Raw genomic sequence first — 13,676 nt, forward strand, 5'->3', positions numbered from 1 at the left:
TGAGCATACAGAGAAGGGTGTGTTTGGGCTGGGTGAGGTGGGGTGGGGTGTTCTTGAGCTCTGAGCAGTATAAGCTGAGAAGATCCATGCCAAGCCCAGAGGTGCAGGCAAGCAGGGCATACGGAGAGTGGGAGAGTAACTGGGAAACCTGATTGTTCTGCCGGGGATGTCCTATGAAGTGACATCTGACATAACTCACAGGTCATATCTAGCAAAGCCAGCAAACATTTCAAAATCAGATCTGACATTCTAGATCAGCTACTCTATCTTTCCAGAAGAACAGACATGGAGTTGATGATGGCACCTTAATTAGTATTCTCAGTCACCTGTTGTCATTGGCCCAGACAGCATGCCTTGGAAAGCAGACATTTGTAGTCGCCCCATGTCACATGATGGGCACATCCCCAGTATTGGCATAACACTTAGTCAAGCGTCCTTCACCAGTGTGACCTTTGTTGTAACCATACATTTCTGACCTATTTCATCCCCTTACATACCAAATATCTTCATTTAGTAATTCGTTTAGCCAGTGTTGGGGATCAAACCCAGGGCCTCACACATGCTAAGCACATGTGCCACCAAGAACTGCAGCCCCCCACACTGAACATCTTAAGTAGAGAGGAAAAGAGTTCCCCTTGTTTGCCAGGTCCTCTGAAGTGACTCAAGCCCTACTTCTTGCTTAGGGAACACAGCTGTTCTTAGTCTTCCAGCTCTGATGCAGTGCGCCCTCCCGCCATACATCCTCTTTGCTGGCAGAATCTCTGTGTGAGTGTTTCAGCTCACCGTATCTTAGTACTTAGGATCTGGTGTCTTGTCTGCATTTCTATAAGATTCAATAGAAACACTGTCTGGTCTGCTCCAGACGCTTGCCTGAGGTCATGAAGGTGATCGAAGGTCCCTAGTTCTAGCCCTGAGGTTTCACTTGGCATATTGCTGCTACAGCATCATTAGAAGCTACCCTGCATTAAGGGCAAAGTTTAGGGATCCCAGATGACATGCTGTTCATAGGAGGGCATCTTTAGGAGTAGTGAAGAATGTTTGAGGATAGTAGTGAATGGAGGGAGGTGCATCATTACAAGTCCCCCATGGTGACCGCACAGGTTCCTTTCCTCAATAATGTGAAAAGCCGGTATTTGTGCCACATGCTCATTGGAGAGCCCTGCAGCCTAGCTGGCCTATTTCTCTGGTGGTTTCCTAGACTTGCCTGTAAGCTCTAATGCTGCTCTGAGTAAAGGAGCCAACGTGGCACACAGATGGAATGTCTCTTCTTGTTCTCATTGTACCAGCCGTGCTGGGTCCCACAGAACCCACAACTCCAACAGCTTTCATCCTGCTAATGAGAAGTTCGCCAGGGGTAGTCTTCATCCCATTTCTGCTGCCAAGCTTCTCATTGTAGCTTTAGCATTACAGTTGCCAACCGAATCTCAGGGAGAAGAGCACTTGGAGACCAGTGAGATGCATGCCCTTTCCTTATTAGCTATTTGTCCTGTTGCTGCAATGAACTGACTAACAGAAAGCGGCCTGAGGAAGACAGATGTACTGTGGCTCACAGTCTAAGAGTGTGCAGTCCATCCTGGTGACGAAGGCAGAGGCTGCTCGGTCACATCTGGGCATCTCAGGAGGCAGGAATGGGATGCCAACACTCACCTGTCTTCCTCCTATATCTTCAGTCCGAGACCACAGCCCACAGGATGCCAGCACCCCACCTTAGGGTGGGTCTTCCCCTTTTTATACCCCCACAGTTAATTATCTCTGGAAATGCTCAAAGATACATATTTCCTAGGTGATTCTAAATCCATTCATGTCGAAGATGAGGATTAAGCCATCATATTTCCCACAGACCAAATATGAATTCTCCTTTATCTGTGGGCTTCTTATTTGGTCATTTTGATACACAGGCAGAGTGTTGGAGGATTTTGTGAACATACATTTTGAAATCTGTTTTCATAATACAGCTGAGGAAAAGTGAGGGAGAGAAAGTTTTCAAGAAAAGCCTGACAGCCAGCTCTAGTTTTGCTGAGAATGGTCAGGCCCAAGGGTGAGAGGCCCAGCACTGACCAGAGACCTCTGCCATGCTGCCTTGGTGCACAGAGGGAGGCCTCGCATTCATGTGCATGCACATATGTCATGGACCCCCCGTTGCTGTACATGTGGAAAGTGACATTCTATGACATCATGAAGATGAAGGGTAAGAGAGCTCAGACTACCTCACCATGTCTACTTAAATGCTAGTGGCCTTTGAACTTTTTTCTTCTGTGATGGGAACAAAAACAAAAAGTTAGACCTTACATTCCAGGTATTTGAGAAGAGACTTAACTTTTAACATAAAAGGTGTCTGGCTGTTCTCTTGCTGGCCTTTCTCTTCTCTTTCCTCCCCTATCCCTTAACAGCTGTCCTTCTTGCCACTGTAGCCCTTGGTTCCAAATGTAATTCATGTCACCTTAGAGCAAAGGGATGCTGAGGCTAGCTGGGGCAGATGTGGCCTGCAGGATGACAGAGCTCTTGAAATGGTCTAGCAACCCCACCATTACCGGCATGCATGTACCCCAGGTCTTCCTAGTACAGGGTGACATCTTGCATCTATTATAGTGTCTTACTTCTACAACCTCAACCTGGCTTCCTCTCAATTTCAGAGACCAGCTGGTGGCCAGGACTCTGCAGCTCTCTGCCAGCGCTGTGATGAAGTGAAACGGCCCCTAATAAAAGCAGCCATCAACTTAAGAAGTATAGTTTTCATTTAGGCATAGAACAGTCAGAGTGGGCCACTTGATGAATAGCAGCCATACAAGGAACAGCACACTACTTCCCACTCCGCTCTGTATGAGATCCCACGTCCCCCACAGACCAGGCAGGAACCGGCTCCCTGCCTGACTACTCCCATCCTGCAAAGTGCTAGAATCCACGGCCGAGGCCTTCCCTCCAGCTCTCCCTTTGCTGCCTTCTATAATAAGTTCCCTGTCTGCTTCCAGTTGTCATTACGTCACCCTTCATTCCAAGAAACTCTCGTAATGGGTTATTTCTAAGCTTCCATGCTATTAACATTTAAAATTGGAAGTTTCCTAATGCCACATGGGAAGACACCCTCCTCTTACCTGCAGTATGCTCCCACAACTGCATTCCATGTCGGGTGGTTAATTTCTAAAATATATTAGCATCTCCTCCTTGTGTGCCCCTCAAACCTGAAGAAAGGAGACAGCTTTGAGCTACCACCTAGATTCCCACCGGGAAGAAAGAAGCTCTCCTTTTCTTCCATTACACTGAGTTATCTACCTGCCTTGTCTCTTGTCGTCTCTGCCTCATCCAGCATCAGGTCATGAGGGGAGCGGCTGGCCGGTCTGCTCTGTTCATTGCTGTAGGTGCAGGATGCAGACTTTCAGAGACTAGCTACGCAGTGTTTACCTACCAAGCCATGTCTGCAGTGAGGATCTTTATCATTCGCTTAAGTATTTATTGAACAGCTCCGTGGATGTGTATATAGCATATACGAGATGCATACAAAGCTCCCAGCACTAATGAAGTTAATGGATGTAGCCTTCACTGAAAGCACAGTAGTTGGCAGGGACCTCATGCAGTTGCCTGCGACCTGCCTGAACCAGACACTCAGAATGTCCTGGAGAAGAAAGGATCTAAGCGATTAATCCATTCATCCAGCATCTTCTTGTTGGCCGTGTGTATAGAGGTTGAGCTATAATGCCCTGATATTTACTCCAAGTACCTATTGCTCCCAAGCTGGAGCCTATCTCTTCTTACATCTTGACTTTTCAAACAGCATCTACGGCATTGATTGGAGATCACTTCATAGAATCACAGGATATGTGACTATGAAAGAAAAGGAGTTGTTGGTGGGAAGGTGCCACTGTACTTGTGAGAGTGATTTCTATTTGGAGCTGGACTCCTTCCGAGTCAGGAGATGCGGCCCAAGACCATGTGCTCCGAGGAGCAGCACGTCCCAGCTGCCCTTTTGAGGCTAAACTGGTAACACTTACATGCTGCACTCAGACTTTTCCAGAGAATTATTGCTGTTGTTGGTCTGTCTGTTGGGGGTTGGGGGCCATGGCTGCAAGCAAGACGAAATGGTTCATTTAGGTTCAAAACAAAACAAGAAAACCATGAAATGCATTCTGATGATGATTGGGGTTACTTACAGAAGGGATGGCTTGTCCGGCCAGGTTTAAGGGACCTTCAGGACTAAGTGTCTGTCTGTTGTTGCTTGAATGTAGCCAGGACTATACCCTGAGAGCCCAGGCTGTGCTCCACTCAGTGCACAGAATTCTGACAAAAGGTACCTGGTGACCCCTTCTGGACACCATTGTGTCAGCTGTGTGCACAGAGGCAGGGTCAGGGTGAAGAGCCAAGGCCACTAGGCCACCTCTCACATGCTGCCCTGGGGTCTGGAGCTCAGAGACTCTCCTCAGATCTCATAACCTTTGACCCTGTCCAGGTGCTTCACTTTTCACCACTGATGGGTGACAATCCTGAGCCTCTGGGTCACCTTGCCAGGTGTCCCTAATTAATGCCAGGTGGCACAGCCTGGTCAAAGCAGGACAACGAAGGAGTTTGTTATAGTGAATCCATCGCCTGGCTGGAAGCATCCAGAAGTCTTTTGACACGCAGTCCAGAGGGAATTGTCAAAACAAGATATCCATAACAGTGTTCCTGCCTGGCTTTTCCAAGGCAGTTGAATTCCTGCCAGATAGATTCGCATTCCCAGGGGTAAAGGAACAGCACGGCCAGGGGATGTTTCTTAGCAAGTATTGATGCGCCAGAGAACTGAGTTTAAATTATTGCCTTGACAACCCCTAATGTGCTGCTTTTGATTGCCGATGGGAAGGATTATCTATTCGCAATTGGATTCTGCTGTTGAACTGTGGCGAGTGCCGAGACGAGCTTATTTCAGAGATGGGAAATGCTCAACACATTCAGCACACAGATAGGGCCTAGGAGCTTCAGCACTTTCTGTACAGGAAGCGACTATACTGTAATGGCCAAGTTTCTGCTCATTCCCTTTAGGGAGCATTGTCGTTTCAGAGTTTGCTTTCTTTTGGGAGGTGAGTACAATTGCGGTTGGTTTCCCGCCGCCCTCATAAGACTGGCAGATCCATGAAGAGCAAGCTGCATCTCGGCACGACGTCCACATTTAGTGAACATTATAGATGCACGTCAAGCTCCTGAGTAAATCCATCCTAGGGTAGTCCTGAAAAAATCCGTAATGAAGTCTCCTGCATAACCCAGGATAACCTCAAATTCATGATCCCCTGCCTCAGCCTCCCCAGTGCAGGACTAGCACTATGAGCATGTGCCGTCACATGTGGCTTCTCAACGCTGCTCTTGTTCCACATTAGAACCACTTGACCAAGTCTCACCTCTTGTTGTGACCCATCATCTGGCCAGTGAGACCAGTGCTCACACAGGGTCTCTAGCTGCTGGCCAGTCCATGGCCTGGGGCTTACACTGCCACTCCACAGTCACCTGATGCTGGGCTAAGTGCTGGGCCCTGGGTCCAGAGCCTGCCTTCCGTTATTAGGCTGCCCTCCAGCTCCTCTGCTCCACCTCCTTCACTGTCTTAATTCCTTTTAATTTCCTGTTTCTAAGCTAGTTCTCCTCCCCCTCCCCCACTTCAGGTGGCCTCATTGCTTCCCATTTCCTGCTGAGAGCGGTTGCTCCCTCTGGCCCCCAGATGTGTCTCTGGAACTGCTGTTGCTTCCCCTTCTATTTCTGTTTCCATGTTGCCACAGCTTTCCCTACTGTTGCCAGCACTGCTGCTGGGCTACTGTGGTGCCAGCAATTGGGGCTTTGCTCCAGGTGTGGCTGGGCCTCCAGAAGAGAGGGCAAGTTGCCTCTAACCTCTCAAAGTCACCTCAGCACAAATCTAGCAAGGGCAGCCATGCCTGGGTAGCGCTGGCCTGGCCTTTCTAAAGACTGAGCTAAGGAAGGAGTGCGCTGGGTGCCTTCAGGAGGCTGATGCTCTTCTGCAAGTAAAGTCGCCATCAATCAACACCAACAGTGTGCCAGATCCCAGATCCTGGCAAAACCACATGCAGCCCCAAGAACTGCGCATGTGTCCCACATTACCCTGAGGGAGCGGCATGTAGAGGGAGTAGGTAGTTTGCCTGCAGAGGCTGGAGAAGGACCAGGAGGGTCTCTGAAGGCTGCCTTCTTTCCTCTGCATGGTCTGCAGACCATGGTGCTATCTAAAGGCAAGGCCTGTTTGTTACCCAGCATGACACAACAAGGGGATAAAATGAAGATTAAACACTGTTTATCCTGGCATTTCTGTTTTCAGTCAGAACCCAAACAAGCACAGGTCCTATATGTTAGCCAGAATTTTGCCGTGCTGTGTGGTCCTCTGAGGGGCCTGCTGTGCTACCTTCATTCTCCAGGGACCCGAGTGACCAGTCCAGCCTGCCCTCTCCCACAGGGACTCCCTAGCTTGCTGAGCCCAGCTCCATGACACTCCCACCCAGAGATGTGGGCCTTCTGCCTAAAGCCAGCTCCACTGCTGGCCAGCTACTGTGGTGTGGCTCCCTTAGAGAGTAGCAGTCTCTACTCTGTGCCTGTGGCAAGATTTGGGCACTGTAAACATTTTTCATTTCATTTTAGACAAGTTTTGCTATATAGCCCTAGCTGACCTGGAACTCCCTATGTAGACTTTGAACTTACAGAAATCCACCTGTTTCTGCCACTCCCCAAGTGCTGGGATTAAATGCCTGGGTACACGTATATGTTTATTTATTATTCTTACATGTGACTTCTGTTCTCCGTGTGTGTCTATTGTCATTCTCAGTTTTCCTGGTGTTAGTAATACTCCTGTTTATGCCGAAATAGCCACAACTCCAAGCTCCCTAGTCCATGGCTTCCTCCTTGTACTTCCCTCCTCCCCAACTGCCCAGGGTCTAGCAGTAAGTCCCCTTTCGGTTTATTTTAACCTTCTTCTCTTGCTGTGCCTCTGTCCTCAGCCCATGCCCTGGCTCTGACCTCCACCTCCTCCAAGGCTTTTACAGTTCAGCTTCTCACAGCTTCTCTCACCTGGCGTCCACTTGGCTGAGCTCTGCCTGCCTTTTGACTCCAGCTGGCATGAACTAGCACAGCTGCCCTTCCTGTAGCTAATAACCAAGGTGGATGCTGCCAGCTATTCCACAGTGAACTTCCAACCTTTTCCTGGACTCCGTCATTGTGGCCCGGCCCAGTTAGAATTGGTCTCTGTTTCTACCAAATGCCACCCTGGTGTTCCTCTGCCTTTGCTCCTCCTCTTCTTTGGAAGAAGTGACATGATTGTGCCTTTCCTGACATGGGCTGCCTCCTGGGACATTCACAGCCATGGGGCATCTCCTCTGCACTGTCCTTGGTGGTAGGTAGGCATCGAGAGCCGTTACCCTATGTCCTTGTTCATATCAAGTCCTCACAGTGCCTGCAGTGCTGCTAGGTAGGCTCATCTTACAACTGGCAGAACCAAACTCCGAGTTGAGACTGTTTCCCCAGGAATCTTAGCTACTCAGTGGTGAACTTGAAGTCCCATGTCGCTGATTATAAAACCTGTCCTTCTACTACATCAGACTATGCGTGATCTCTTTTCTCAGAGATCCTATGACCTGGGTGTTGGGGGTGGGGGGGAGATCTATAAGAGCTTAGAGATAAAGGACTCTCCTTCCTGAGCATGGCCATGAATAGATGTGGCCTTGAAGATGTTTTCTTGATCTCCTGGAGAGGCAGGATGTATGGGACCGAGCAGCCTTGATGGAGACAGCATGTCTAAGCTGAGCATTGAGTCTGTGGCTCTGGAGTCATCTGAGAATAGAAGAAGGCAGTGGGTAGAAAGAGCAGGTGGAAGATGTGGCCTCCATAAGGACTGAGGGTGGGCTGAGGGGAAAGCTCAGCTGACAAAAGCTTGCAAGCACCAGCACCACGAGCTCGATCCCCAGAGCCAACAGGAGTGCAGGCCTGTAATCTTAACAATAGGGACAGGGGACAAATGAGTCCTAGGGTCTCACTAGTGGGGATCACGAGCCAACCAGCCTAGCGGATCTGTAAAGTCCCATGCTTGTAAGAGACCCTCTCTGGAGCACTGAAGCCGGGTATCTCCTGTGGAGTGACATCCGAAGCTGTCCTCTGTCCTGCACATATACACGAATGCACATAAACATGCGTACATGCTGACAATGGATAGGGATGCTACCCCACCTCAGCCATGAAAGAGAAAGGAAAGCTCAAAGCAATGGTTTGCATGTCAGACAAGAACAAGACCAAACTCATGGGAGGCTCTTCTTGCCTTTTGCCTGGTAATGAAAACATTACTAAGGGCAACCAACTCGTACACCTGTGAGGTAAAGTATCCTCAGGAAAGATGAGACCAGGGACGGGAGGTGCTATTCTGCCCAACAGTGTCTGGCTGTGTGGCCCGAGGAGCTCTGAAGTCGGTTTGTAGAAAGCTGTGGTGTCCACACCATGAGCAGGCGGGTAGCATAGACTGCGTCAGAGTAGGCTGCATTTTCCAGCTGTCAATTAATCCAAGAAAGCAAAGAGCAAACACATTCACCTTGGCCCATGGTTCTCTTCTTTCTGGCTTTTATTTACCTAGTAATGGGATTCAAGGGGACATTTACATGAACTTTTGAAAACAAATATCCCAGTTCTGTCTTTTGTCCTGCTCAATCCCCACCTTTGGCTCTGGCGTCTGCTGCAAAACTAAAATAAAATATTTCAAAAATCTATGTTTGATCTGCAAGAACCAACTGGTTAATGCTTAAGCAAATGTCACCTTTGACAGCACAACTGTGAGAGGAAACTCACCCACTACAGGCGTTAGTCACGCATGTCTCATCCTCACAGGTGGTTGGCTGTGTGGGGCTGCCTGTTGGCCCTGACTCTTCACAGTGTGACACATGAGGCAAGCAATGAGAATGAGTATTTTGGTTCAAAACAAGTAGCAGGGGGTCAGGATGGTTTGTCATGTGACAAACCTGGATAAGAAAAACTTTTGGACCCAGATGCCCTGCGTCTCCCAGATGCCTCCCGACTGCATGGCTCCATTCTTCTGTTGGCGTCCCTCCAACATGACCCTGCAGCTACAGGGTGAACATGGCTAGCATTCCTTAGAAGAACTGGCCTCCAAATTTTCTTTCTTTTTCCACCTCTCCAGTGAACACTGAGAACGGTTACCTGCTCTCTGCTGTGGTAGGGGTGTTGGCAGCACACGCTGTCCATCACTCAGTGGTTTCCAGTGTTTCACTGGGGAAAAAAAGCATGGGCCACTAATCCGGACAAATACTCTTCAAAAACATGCCCTATTCCAACGCCCCGGTGTTAATTAATGTCCCTTCCTGATCTGAAAGGGAGTTTGCTTTCTTACATCTCCTTAAGTTGCCATGTGCTAGACTGGTAAATATCCCAAGTGTTGGGTAGTCATCTAGTAAACTGACCAAAGGAAATGGACATCCCCACCCCCACTCTTGTAACCTAACCCTTGGCACCTCGTGCCTGCCCCTGAAAGGGACTCTTGAGTCTTGGGAGCAAACATCTGCCTGGCCAGGTGCCAGCAGTGCCATGGCAGGAGCTGAGTGAAATGCAGAGGAAGTGACCCAAAGCCGAGCCTCACAGGTGTTCTGGGCTAGGGCTGGGCCCAGAGTGCTCATTGTTTAGAAGTTGGCAGGCTCCCAGGAGTTCAACTGTCAGTTTCGTTCTGAAATGTCAAACATTTCCTTAGCTGGGGACGGATGGTGAGACTCCCTGAGGCTGGAACCCTGTTAGGAGGAAAAAGAAAACACCCCAATTTCTGTCTTTGAGAGTTGATTCAGTATGTATGGCTCAGGTTGTTCCAGGGGCCACTCTGCAGACTTAGACCCTCTTTCCATGTCAGAAAGATGGGAGCTCAAGCCTGCTGTGGTTATGTGGCAGTGTGTCTTCTGTCTGTGACTCTTACTGTGAGCCTGGGGGTGACATACACCAGGGACCTATTTCTGGCCATAGGGCCAAGTAGAGGTGCACATGGAAGCAGACTGGCCAAGAACCAGTCCTTGTTAAAGTCAGGGTTCATGACAGTGGTGCTCCTGGGTGCTTTTACTAAGTGTGTGTGTGTGTGTGTGTGTGTGTGTGTGTGTGTGTGTGTGTGGTGTATTTCCACCATAAAAAATAGAGGGAGGGTTTAGGAAGGGGTTAAAAGCACAGATGAGAACAGACCTGTCTGGTTCCCACGCAGCCTTCCAGAACCTCTGCTTCCTTGTATACAGAACATAGAGTGGCCAATGGAGTGGTGACGTGGTACTACCCCTCTTGTCCTGAGCCCTGAACCTTGGACTGGCTTTGACCTCAAACCGGGCTGAGCCTTAGTGCCTTTGAAAGGATCCACACTTCCAGGACATCTCCAGAAAGGCGTTGGAGTTGCCATCCCAGACCAAGCACAGTCGCTGTGATTAGGTCACTAAGTCAAGTCTTCTTGGCCCAAAGGATCCGAAAGCCGCAGCTGGCCTTTGCTTACCCCTTTCTTCTCACCTAGAACTGACTTCCTCAGTGCACCCAGCACTGTGTTCACTTCACAATGTTGAAAATGACCTCTCAGTGGACTGTGTTTGCCTGAAAGCATTTAAAATATAAAAGTCTTATTTGTCTTTGCTGTTGAAGTTCCCCTTCTGTCTTTGGATACACCCCTACTTTATCGAATGCTATCAACTCACTGTCTAAGGTGTCAAGAGGGAAGTATGCTTCCCTTCGAGGGGACACGTGTGCGTGAGTGTGAGTGTGTGTGTCCCATCATGCTGCTGCTGAGGTGCCTTGCATCTGACTCAGTTTCTGTGGTAGACACATGAGCACTTTTAAAGGCAACACTATACTGATAATCGTTCTCATAGGCCCCACACCTTTAGCTGAAACCTCCATCCTCTTCAAACTTCTAGAACCTAAGACATTGGCTCCATGTCCCTGTGATATTTGTTGGTTGCTTGGACCATTTTTTAATTTTCTACTTGACACATTTTCCCAGTTTCTTTCTCCCTATTCATCACTCTCCCTGTTTCTTCCTGTTTCTTCTTGCCCTTCCAAATGGTCAGTGTGCTTCTTCGTCTATTACATATCTATGGTGTCTCTGTGGGCCAGCTCTGCATTAGGTCCCGCGAACAGTAATGAATGGGAAGGCACAGTTCCTTCTGTGGGCACCGACCTTCCAGGGGAGGGGACACATGAGAGCTAGCACCTCAGAAGTGATGTTGCTAAGTCCTACCTGGCGATGCGAATCTATAGAAAGCACCAAGTGACTGCAAGTTACCAAGGAGATCTCCAGGAAGTGACCCCAGAGAGAGCCACCAGGCAGAAAGTTCAGCATGTGCAAAAGCAGAGGTGTGCCATGTTGGGGAAGTGAAGGAAGCCTGATGGCCAGAGCTCAGAGGGGCTGCAGGACAGTGAGTCACATCGTGCATGGCCTTGTAGGCTACGGTAGAGTCTGGCCCTCAGCTGGAGTCACTATAGACCTTTGAGGCAGAGGCAAGAGGTTTAGGCTGGTGTTACAATGCTTTGAATCAGCTCAAGGCTTCTTCCCATAGTGCATATAAGCATGGGTGCTTTTGCCTTGAGAATCAACCCTTCTGTATCTCCCTCCTCTGCTCATTCCACCATTTTCATTGTCACCATGACTTGAAAATTCAAGACCTATGGCATCTCTACTAGACATTGGCCAACCCAACCTCTAAAGAAGCCTTTGCTGTACCCAGCTGAGCAGCTAGAGTTTGTCACCAGCAACCTGCCTGAGCTGTAGTGGCCTTGCTCCCCTCTGGCTTGTCTACGTAGTTCCCAATCAGTCCCTCTTCCCAGGCAAGTTCCAGGCCTTGGAGTTGCAAGAATTTGCCTGACTACCTCAGCCTGGCCACTAGGCAGGCCTGCTGTGTTTTTCTTCTCCTGATACTGCTTGATGTAAACCTCTCACCCTAGCCAGGAGCAGCTATCCAAGAGCTGAAGAAGAACTACTTAGTGGGCAGTGGGACTCCTGCCCTGCTTACAGGGAGCAGTCAGGCAAGCAAGAGCGCTTCCCAAGACAGAAGTGAATGAAAAGATAATATCCCGAGTCTCCAAGATATGATAATGTTAACCCACGTGCACACACCTTCTCACTGCAATATCTAAGCAGTAGCTGGAAAAAAAAAAACATACTAGGACCCACCCTGACATATTGTGCACAGCAGAGTTTACAAGAAAGAAAGGGAGGAGCTCCCTAGATGAAAGAAATGGAGACTGAAAGCCAGAATTCAGTAACATAACAGGGGTTCCCTTCTGCAAGAGAATAGATAAGAAATAATGTCAGCTTTAGAGACTGAGGACAGGATATTATGACTCCTCTGTTCACTTTTGGGGGTGACTAAAATGTCAAGGGGGCCTGAGGGTGTGCTCAGTTGGCACAATGGTTGCTGAGTATGTACAAGACCCTGGATTGGTTGGGCATGGTGGCTCACACCTTTAACCCCAATACTCAGGAGGCAGAGCAGGCAGATCTCTGTGAGTTTGAGGCTGGCCTGGTTTTCAAAGTGAGTCCAGGGCTCTGTTACACAGGGAAATCCTGTCTTGAAGAACAAAAAGCAAACCAAACCAAAACAAAACAAAAAAAAAAGGGACCCTGGATTACAGTGTCTAGCACCACACGAACCAGAGGTGGTGACACATGTCTAGAATGCCAACACTTGGAAAGTGGAGGCATAAAGATCAGGAGATCAAAGTTATCCTTGGCTACAAAGTGAGCTCAAGATCAGCCTGGGACACTCGAGATCCCGCCTTAAAAAAATAAACAATCCAAACTACTCTTTGCACAAAAATAGACCACAGCCAAAAATGACCTACTAACATCGGGCATTTGCAATACCGATGCTTCAGCAGTTTTAAACCGTGTAAGGAAGATGGCCACTATCTACAGTCCCCATGCTTGTCACTTAGGGAACATTGGGAAGCTGGAGCGAGGAGCTTGGTGTGCACGGGAGAGCCACATGCTGAGGCCTGGCCCTGCCCTCCCAGGATTCTGTCTTGCAACCCAGGAGTACTGGCACAGCTCTCGAGGTGGCAATGGCTGTTTACAGGCTCTGTGGAGTCTGCTGTGCCCACTGACCTGTAAAGCCTGAGCCGAGCTCACCGCCCTCTCCAGGTACTTCTAGAGTGTGATGCTTTTTTTCTGGTGCGGCTCATTAAAAGGGGCGTGTTCTGCTTCTCTCTTGCAGGGATGATAATGGTGATCTTATTGCTGCTCGTGGCTATTGTGGTGGTTGCAGTGTGGCCAACCAACTGATGGCAATAAGGGGACCACCCGCAGTGACACAGCCAACAATGAGTGAAAGCCCAGCACCCTTTTGGTACACAACACCTCCTCTCAATAAATTCTCCACGCTCCCGGCTCTTGGTGTACATTGCTTGGGTAGAGAACAGAGCAGAGTGGCTCTGGAGACCTTTTTAGAGCACTGGCCCAGTTGTGTCCCTTGTCTTCTGTCAATGATTGTCAGTAGCCAGAAGTCCCTCAGGTGGCCATTGCCCCACAGCTGCCAGTGGATTCCAGGCACCCTCTGTATGCTGGGCATCCTGAGGGCTATCATGTTAATATGCAGTGTGTGACCTTGGTGGCTGGTTCTACCAGGGAAGTCACGTGCCCTTGTGCAAATAAATGGGTGATCATGTGTCTGGGTCTCCAGATAGCAGGACCTAAGTAAGGCAAGAGC

General features: G+C 49.1%; 1 protein-coding gene across 4 annotated transcripts in view; it reads left to right on the plus strand.

Annotated features, from left to right (window-relative positions):
- Stx8 (syntaxin 8) overlaps window positions 1-13,358 on the plus strand; it is a 239,341-nt gene extending 225,983 nt beyond the window's left edge. For all 4 annotated transcript variants that reach the window (XM_039086723.2, XM_039086722.2, NM_031656.2 and 1 more), the window contains one exon: window positions 13,185-13,358. In XM_039086723.2, the coding sequence (XP_038942651.1) occupies window positions 13,185-13,252 (68 nt within the window). In that variant the 3' untranslated portion in view covers window positions 13,253-13,358. The remainder of the gene's footprint in view (window positions 1-13,184) is intronic.
- The last annotated feature ends 318 nt before the right edge of the window (window positions 13,359-13,676 follow it).

Source organism: Rattus norvegicus, chromosome 10 (genome assembly GCF_036323735.1).
Source record: "Rattus norvegicus strain BN/NHsdMcwi chromosome 10, GRCr8, whole genome shotgun sequence".
NCBI classification, from domain to species: Eukaryota; Metazoa; Chordata; class Mammalia; order Rodentia; family Muridae; genus Rattus; species Rattus norvegicus.